This window comes from Berghia stephanieae, chromosome 6 (assembly GCF_034508935.2).
Source record: "Berghia stephanieae isolate SIO BIC M18660-M18661 chromosome 6, UCSD_Bste_1.3, whole genome shotgun sequence".
Lineage (NCBI taxonomy): Eukaryota > Metazoa > Mollusca > Gastropoda > Nudibranchia > Aeolidiidae > Berghia > Berghia stephanieae.
In genome coordinates, this window is record NC_088365.1 from 53,660,012 (window position 1) to 53,669,740 (window position 9,729).

A 9,729-nucleotide genomic window follows, 5' to 3' on the forward strand; every position below is an offset into this window, starting at 1 on the left:
ATGACGCTGTAAGCACCATATCATTCAGTCCATGGAAAAGGCTTTTTATTCACATTCTCTCACTTCACTCAGGCCTAAAATGAGTACCTGGTCGTTAGCAGCGTTGTCTTGGTCGGTGAAAAAATCTAATATCGTCTAAAAGGCGCCATATCTCGTTCTACATATTAAATGTTGCTGTTGGCTGGGGATCCATTGAAAAGCGCTTTGAGCACGTTTAGTGGATATATTAGTGCTATACATATAAATGCTATATTATTTTCTCGGGAAGGGGGGGGGGGGGTGGGAAGGGGGGTTGTCATCATCGATCATTTCGATATATTATAGTCAAATATACAAGATTTTTGATCGAACGTTTAAATCAAGAACCATTTAATATTCAACCAGGGAGCTGATAGATTCATGATAAAAAAACCCCTCGGCTTTTAAACATCCATTTTTGAATTTCAAACGGACATTACTGACAGCTGGTCATTGAACCGTTACAGGCTGAGTTGGATTCTTTTCCAGCCATCTTCACCAACAGATGGACAACATAGCAATGTGCTTCATGCTTCAATAAACCCCAAGTCGCATTGCTATAGTTGTTGGTCTTTCCCTAATAGAGACACTAATGTCTTGTGTTTTTTAATTTGTCCTGTTTCGACGGTAAAGACTTAAAAAATTAACATAAGAATTTTAGTTTTGAATAAACGTCGGAAAAGCCCATCGTTCTATTTTTATCTCAGGTCAATGAGAGCAGGGAGAGCATCTGTCCAATCGGTGAAGCATCAAAATCGAAAGTTAATGAATCAAGTATGAATCCCTGCTTGTAAAGAGCTTTTAATGTTAATGATGATGATGATGATGATGGTGATGATGATGATGATGATGGTACGATAATGATGATGATGATGGTGATGATGATGATGGTGGTGGTGATGATGATGATAATAGTAATAATAATAATAATAATAATAATAATAATAATAATAAAAGTAGTAGTAATAGTAGTAGTAGTAGTAGTAGTAGTAGTAGTAGTAGTAGTAGTAGTAGCAGCAGCAGCAGCAGCAGTAGTAGTAGTAGTAGTAGTAGTAGTGGTAGTAGTAGTAGTAATATTGGTAGTAGTAGTAGTAGTAGTAGTAGTAGTGGTCGTAGTAGTAGTAAAGTAGTAGTCAGAGCTACATTGTATAGATAGAATGACGTTGAAGTTGACGCGACTTGGGTCTTTGTTATTGTTTTTTTGCCATCCGAGTTTATTATGTAGTAATTCTCACTAAACTGAATTATCCAGACTATAAAAGTTCAAGGTTACACATAGTTTTGTGTTTTGGTCCGTTATACTTCTGGATGGCAATGTTGTGAGCTTCTTAGCCAAGTGCATACTGTCTATAAGACCGAAGACTAAGGTCAACCTGGAGTAGAGAACTTCTGGTAGAGCTGAGTGGAGAGATCTGCGATGCTCTGGCAGGAGATGGAAAGACTGGCCAATGACAGGAGAAGATGGAAAAGGTTCATGGGTGGTCCATACCCACTGTGGGGTGAGGACTGAAGGAAGAGAAGACCACAGGACCACAAATCCCCCCCCCCCCCCCCCCCCCGCCAATTCATCTCTCATACAAACACACAAATACAGTAAAAACCAGTTAAACCGAAATTTAAGAGACATGGAATTTTTGATTGTTTTTAAGGGATTTGTGTGGTCTTATGGTATGACACTCGCTTTCGGATCGGAAGGTTCTGGGTTCGAGCCTCACTCAGCGCATAGTTCAGTCCTTGGAAAGGCTCTTTACTCACAATCTCACCGTACTCGAGTGTAGCCGTCAACAGAATTGACTTTGTAGAAAAAATTGTAATAATGCCTAACAGGCATCATATCTCATTCTACATGTTACGTGTCGCTGTTGGTTAGAGTTAGTGAGTTAGAGACCCTTTGTAACGCGCTTTGAGCATGTTTAGTGGATATTGCGCTATAGATAGAATGCGCTTGGCCAAGGAGTTCACAACATTGCCATCCAAAAGTATAACAGACCAACACACAAACTCTATGTAACCATGAACTTTTATAGTCTGGTTAATACAGTTTAGTGAGAACAACTCTCAAACGCGGATGGCAAAAACAATAACAAAGGCCTGAGTGACGTCATCTGCATACTATCTATATAAAACTCAACATTACTGCTCACATTTCAGAGCATTATGTACTCACCATTAAGCGAGAATGAACTGGCGTGTGTCAGGCGTGTTAATTGCGCATTGGGCAAAGGTTGTATCGGGAATTTGTTCTGTTATCTGCAATTTTTTCTTGGACTATTCAGCAATTCCTTTTCGTCGGTCTAAAGACAGTTTGAGCATCGTGGCTTTGGGTTAAGTGATAGGTTTTTTTTTTTACATAAACAAAGAGGGAAAAAAATGACATTATTTTGATTTCACGGTCTGTTCAGTTTAACTGGTTTTTACTGTACAAACAACAACAAAAAATAGTTAAAAGGGAAAAACACACAAAGCAAGAAAAATTCTGTGTAAAAACAAGTTTTATGTAACATGACATAAATGATCCAATGAATGACTCCATCAACGACCCCATCAACAAGACATCTGTTCGTTTCCACCCGTTTCCTCCATGAAGCGGTTTCCTTTCCGTCCATGTCAGTTTTCTTCCATCTTCTCCGCGTCGTGTTCCTCCACCACCTCCACCATCTTCTTCTTCTTTTTGAGGCCAGCTGTTGACAGAGAAACAAACAAAAAAAAAGGGTGGGTAATATATAAAATAATATGGTAGAGTGTAAGAAACGAGGTCTGAGGAACTTTATAGATCAACAAAAATTTACTATCACAAGGATCAAATAACACTTTAAAATCTTTAAAATTATGTGCGGCTATGTGGTCAAGTGGTATGACACTCGCTACCGGATCAGAAGGTCCTGAGTTCGAGCTTCGCTTTGCGCATAGTCGAGTCTTTGGAAACGGTTCTTTACTCACATCTCTCACGCACTCAGGTGTAAAATGAGTATCTGGCCGTTAACAGCGTTGCCTCTGTCCGAAGAAAATTGTAATATCGCCTGACAGGCATTATGTCTCATTCTACATGTTACGTGTTGCTGTTGGTCAGGGACCCTTTGTAAAGCGCTGAGTACGTTTAGTGTATAGCGTGCCATATAAAAGCTCAATTATTTTTTTTTCAATAGTCTGACATTAACTTTCATTTTCAACAAGTTTTAACGACTAAGAGATGCTCATGAAGTCCTGAAGTTTGAGCCCAATTTTCGTAATTCTACAAATGTTTCGTTGTAGTCGGTGATGGAAATCAGATAGAAAATAAATAATTGTGTTTGGGTCACTTGGGTAAACAGGTAAAGAGAACATCCTGTCTAACCTGCGGGGAGCTTGATGAGATGGATATGCTTTTCGATTTCTCTCTTGTCTTCGGCCAGTCTGAGTTCTTTCCCCTTTTTTAATCTGAAAACACAAAGAGATTTTTTTCAAAATTTGATTCTCAACATACATGGAGAAATAAATACAATTATACATATCGGAAAAATAAATAAACAAATTTTCAAAATCTATTAGAATGAATAAAATATTTACTATATTTTCCCTGAAATTTAGGTCGACTTTCTCATAATCTCCCCCCCCCCCCACAATTCTTTTTAAACATGTGCAAAAATAATTAACGTTGACTATCTCATAATTTCCCCCCAAAAACACTTTTTTTGGCAAGTTAAACCAAACATTCTGTGAATTTAAGTAGACGAGAAGAACCTCTGTGGTGTAATGGTCGCACATCTGACCGGTAATCAGAAGGTCTGAGGTTCGATCCCTAGTTGACTGATTTTGTACGTCCTTGTGGTAAGACACTCACTCTATGATCAGAAGGTCCTGGATTTGAGCTCCTCTAGTATATTGAGTCCTTGGAAAAGACTCTTTACTCACATTCTCTCACCGTACTCAAGTGTAAAATGAGTATCTGACTGTTAACAGCATTGGCTCTATCCGAGAAAAAAATTGTAATATTGCCTAACATGCGTAAGTGTTCGTTCTACATGTTAAGTGTTGATGTTGCTAGGGACCCTTGTAAAGCACTTTGAGCTGTTTAGTAATATTCGGAATTAAAAAAAAATTTTAAAGAGAGAAGGGGGGAAAAAACCCTGTAAAATCTGTGACACTCATCTCTAATTCACAACTAGGTAGAGACAACAATCTCCGACACGTCCAATTATATCATCTTATTTCCCCTCTCTCTGGTACAAACTCCATGATGGACTGAGAACATGCATCAGGGTCTGAGGTAGTCAGTCGCTGTCCCACTGTCAGGGAACGCCAGAGACAGCAGACCACATAATCCTACACTGCCCTGTGACGAGATTGGTGGGAGGTTTCGAGGCTGTCCTCAAGTGCAGTGACAAATTAAAAGACTTGTTGGAGACTTCCAGTGTGGAGATGTAGCCAGACGCTACTACTACTACTACTACAACTGACACAAACCCCGACTCTTTGCATTCAGCATATTTTAGTCAACATTCCCGTGATCTTTATTGACAAATTTATTTAGACCAGAAAATAAGACGCCATCACTCTGGAACATAGAGGATCAATTATACAAAGTTTGTATCCAGTCTTCTGGAGGAGAGAATTCCACACTTCCAATGAGATTGGAACCAGTTTTTATTGACATCACACTTTTGTTCCCTATTACCAGCATACACCGTCATATCTTACCTTGTGGCTACATAGTGAGCCTGTCTCCTCTTCTTAATCTCCTCAATTCTCTTCATAGCTTCCACTGTGGGCAAAATAAAAAACAAACAAAGAAAACACAAGCGTTAGATTACATGTTGTTTACAAAAGTGTTTCTGTTTATAAACAATCCAGTGTTAACTCACTCAATCCTACAGATTTTTGCTACTTTTCAAAATTGTAAAAAAAAATGCATTAAAAATAAGCATGTACATAGATAGTTTTATTCAACTATCATTAACATGTAAAAAACTAAAAACATTAGCTTTGATACTGCGCCTATAATTTGTCTCAAAAAAAATGTAATAAATAGGCATGGGGTAAAAGTTAACGGGTATATGACGGATATAGTCGGTGTTAGGGTTGAGTGAGTTAAGCAAACTCCAGACATCAGACATAAATATAATTTAAAAAATAAAATTAAGAAATTAAGGAGCAGGCACCGGTGTAAGATAAAGAACTGAACAATTGTACATGAAAGGTGCCAGACAAAGCAAGAAAAAAAAAAACATCAAAATAAATCAGTCGACCCTCAACTGAGGATCAAACCTCAGACCTTCTGAATACTGCTCAGTTACTTGAATTTTAGTGAGACTCCCATATTCATGATGTTAGTCTAGACACACTGGCACCTATATCATCAAAAGTGGCACAAAACCTGTGACCTCTAGTAGTCAAGAAGAGAGGGCTCTAAAATGACTAGGGTTATAGACGATCTTTAATGGGATCGCGGATAGCTCATACGGTAGAGTCACGCTCTCCCTGGCCAGGCGGGGTTGTCGTACCAGTAAGGTCACGGGTTCGAACCCCTATCGCCGCCCTGAAATTTTTATTCTCTATTTCTTTTGGCACTTTCCTACTCACTTCATCTCACAAGTCCCTTGGTGGCCTTGGATGAGAAGATGATTGAAAGGGAAGACGGGAAGGGGTCGGGGCAAATGGGTGTAAATATACAAAATATTGGCAACCTTGTATTACGATAAGAAATAAAACATGAGCTTGAGCTTTTATATAGGGCAATATCCACTAAATGTGCTCAAAGCGCTTTACAAAGGGTCCTTGGCCAACAGCAACACGTAACATTTAGGAGTGGACATGACGCCTGTTAGACGATGATACCATTTTTTTTTCGGACAGGGACAACGCTGTAAACGGCCAGGTACTCATTTTACACCTGAGTACGGTGAGAGAATGTGAGTAAAGAGTCTTTTCCAAGGACTCAACTTCCGATCCGAAAGCGAATGTCATACCACTAGACCACATAGCTGCACATGGGTGGGGTCATCGGAGGGGGGTAGCAATAAGACTCTTACCTCCTGTGCATGAAATTTCAAACTCGTTTGTGCGGCTATGTGGTATGACACACGCTTTAGGATCGGAAGGTCCTGAGTTCACACCTTGCTTGGCGCATAGTTGAGTCCTTGGAAAAGACTCTTTACTCACATTCTCCACCGTATTCTAGTGTAAAATGAGTACCTGGCCATTAAAAGCATGGTCTCTGTCGGAAAAATGTAATATCGCCTAACCTGCATAATGTCTCTTCTATATGTTAAGTGTTGCTGTTGGTCAGGGACCTTTTGTAAAGCATTTTGAGCATGTTTAGTGAATATTGCGCTATATAGAAGCTCAATTTTCTTTTTAATTTCCTCATAGACGAATAAGGTTTATTTATTAATTTATTGAACTCTTTCAGCGCCATTGGTCGCACTGCGTGGCCAGTGCAGAATCTGTTTTACTGGCCAATGAAAGGCAAAAATAATAATGTAATCCAATCCTACTTTCTACAAATTTACTATAAAATGAACCAATGGTATCCTTTCTTTCATCAGAACATTCAATTGGCCCCAGGGGAGGGTATCTTAATTGAGATTTTGCGCCAAATTCAAATGTCGGTTTGTCTCAGCTTGTCATTCTCATGCTGCCTCACTTAGGTGTCAGACATTTTGTGATGGAAATGTAAATAAGCCTCAGTACTGAAAGAGTTAAAAAAGTGCATTCCCTAGGTAGTGCAGACGTTATGGGAAATTGTTAGAAATTTCAAATGCAGGAGTTCCCAGAATCGTATTTAATATTTCCCAACCTGTCTTTGTCCACAACTCTTTGCTGTATTTGACGGGGGCGTTTCTTCTCTTCTCAAACTCCAAGGCTGGATCGACAGTGAGTTCCTTCCCGGCCGCCTTCCGGAATGCCTTGGTCCATTTGGTCTTACGGGGATTCTTCTTCTTCTTGAATGCCACGTGACACTTGGATCGACAAAATCTGAATATCTGGAAAAAAAAACATTTTATTAATTAATAAACAAATTTATAATTTAATTTATATATTTTATATAATTTATAATAAATTTATAGTATAAATAATAGATAAATAAATTTAATATTTGCAATGAAATAAATTCAATTCAATTCAAAATTTCTATATTTTCAGACTGGAATATGCTGGATATTTCCCAAGCTACACAGGAATAATAGTAAATTTTTGAAACAAGATTAAGTAATAAAAACGACATCTTTAAGATTATTCTACATAGCTAAAGGGAAGCCTTCCGAAAGCTCCTCATGCTGGCATTTTTTTGCAATGTGAATTTGCATTTTCACAGTGGATCTTTTGCCATGCGTTTATTTATTCAATTTGTCGATATATAGATGTTCTAGTAGCTTTTTAAAAACTCTAGAACAAACCTTGATAGATTAGTGATAGATTATAGATTAGTGAAAGTTTAAACTTTCCGAATACGACGATTGTTTTGGTTTTCCACTGCCATTCTGTTTTGTGAAGTAATTAAAATTGAAAGCAATCCTAGGTTGTTGTTTTTTTTTTCCTATTAGGGTTAGCTTGAGGTCAGAAGATTTTTATTCTATTAGTATTAGGGTTAGTCAGAAGTCATAGTCTTAGTGTTAGTAACAGTAAAGGTGCTAGAGTGTTTGTTTTCCCTATTATGGTTAGTTAAAGGTACCAGTTTTTATTATTCCTAAGTATTAGTATTAGTTGGCACTTCGATATCTCCCGATTCAGCGCTTACCCGATAGCCTCAGTTATCGCGTCAATCTTGCAACCAGATTTTGAGGCTGCTTTTTTGTGACCTCCAGTAAAAATTAGATTGCTCTTTCATTTGTGCATCAATTTTGATATTTTAGGTCTCATTTTGTGCAGGATGAATTTATTTATTGAGTGGTATCATTTTCGTTGAATTCCAAACAAGTTTTCTCTCTCTTTTTGTTATGTAAAAAATAGGTAAAAAGTAGCGGCCATTCACTAAGAGCTAAAAACGAGTACATATGAGATTTTTATTAGTACAACTAGGTTTGCATCTTAATCTTTAAATAAGACCCAATTCAGGTCTTAACTCGATGCGTAAAGTTGCTTTTGAGATGCGTTAAAGCGGGTACCCTTATTTCAGCAGCAGCCATTTTGAATTTACGGGAGCTTTTACCCGAAATCGAAAGTAGATCCATTACCGGAAATGGATAAAATCTCTCTTTCTCTTTGTAATTTATTTCTATAAATAGCCCCCAGTCCTCTCTCTCTCTCTCTCTCTCTCTCTCTCTCTCTCTCTCTCTCTCTCTCTCTCTCTCTCTCTCTCTCTCTCTCTCTCTCTATCTCTCTCTCTCTCTCATCCATTCCTCTCTCTCTTTTCCTTCCTTCTGCTCTCTCTCTTCCAGTCCTCCTCTTTTCCTTCCTTCTGCTCTCTCTCTCTTCCAGTCCTCCTCCTTTCCTTCCTTCTGGCTATCTCATTTCCCTTTCACTTTTATTTTCTCTTCTCCATTCCTCTTTCCCCTCCCTTCACACTCATCTCCTCTTTCTTCTCCGTCTCTATTCCCCTCTCTTACCTACTCTCTCTCCCCCCCCCCCCCCCCCCCCCCCCCCAATCTAATTCACCACCTCCGTCTTTCTCCACTGTTCTTCCTCCTTCAGTCAGTCTTTTTCTCTTGTTCTCCTCCAACTCCACCTCCTTCCTCCCTCATTCCTTCTCTCTCTCTCTCTCTCTCTCTCTCTCTCTCTCTCTCTCTCTCTCTCTCTCTCTCCTCTCTCTCTCTCTCTCTCTCCTGGCTTAACTTTAAAATTATCACACACACAGAGGAAGAGTTTGACAAACTGTTTAGTGGATCCATAATTGATGTCTTTTTTTAGCAGAACAAAACTTTGACCTTAATATTGAGGACTAATTTCCATGATTATACATTAAAGTAAAAGCAATATTTGTCAAAGTGATGATGATAATAACAGTACTAATAATAATAATAAATTAACAAATAATGATGATGATAATAAAGATTTTGATAATGCTATGTAACTTTGTACAAATGATGGCCCACAATTTAATTTGTCATAGTTAACAATGCCCTTGTCTTCTGATGAATAATACAATACACATAAAATATATATAAATATGAAAAAAATACTATTAGAAATTTTTAAAAAAAACGGAGATTGAAATACATTTTTTGTATTTTACACAACTATATAGCACATTTCCATGAATTCACTTTACTTGATGTGCTATACGTTCCGCTTTTTCCCCTCAACAGGCTATATCAACCCTTATTCTTATCTTATACAGCATACGTCATCTGTTAGGCATACGTTTTGCTCAAACACTTTTATAAAGTCTATTGCATGCTGCCTATGGCCAGGCTCTTATTTACAGAAGTGTATGGACCTCATCCAAGGACACGCAGAGCACGTTTTGTAATTGTTGTCACCCATTTAGTCTATGATCACCCTCACCATTGCTTGACTTTCTTAATCAATGGTGCTGTAGAGTACCAATATATTTGGACATAGACAGCCACATGTGGCACTAAGGGGGCTTCTGAATTATTCTTTAGATTTGTGTAAAAAGCTAGTTGCCAGGGTGAAGGTGTTTATCAGATGGATTCGAACTCCAGACATTGTCTAACGATCAATCAAAGCCAATATAATACACTATATCACAGAAACTGAAAGGAGAACCTATAAACTATCTTTTATTTGCAGACATAGAATTTATCTTGATATTCTTATATTATACCTGCT

General features: G+C 38.1%; 1 protein-coding gene across 1 annotated transcript in view; it reads right to left on the reverse strand.

The window, feature by feature from the left end:
• Positions 1-2,492: 2,492 nt before the first annotated feature.
• The window catches only part of LOC144975263 (putative ribosome biogenesis protein RLP24), an 8,476-nt gene continuing 1,239 nt past the window's right edge, over positions 2,493-9,729 (reverse strand). Inside the window, exons 2-5 of the mRNA XM_078919187.1 lie at positions 6,794-6,980; positions 4,696-4,759; positions 3,353-3,435; positions 2,493-2,699 (exon numbers count right to left, since the gene is read on the reverse strand). Coding sequence (XP_078775313.1) covers positions 2,626-2,699; positions 3,353-3,435; positions 4,696-4,759; positions 6,794-6,980 — 408 coding nt within the window. The 3' untranslated portion in view covers positions 2,493-2,625. The remainder of the gene's footprint in view (positions 2,700-3,352; positions 3,436-4,695; positions 4,760-6,793; positions 6,981-9,729) is intronic.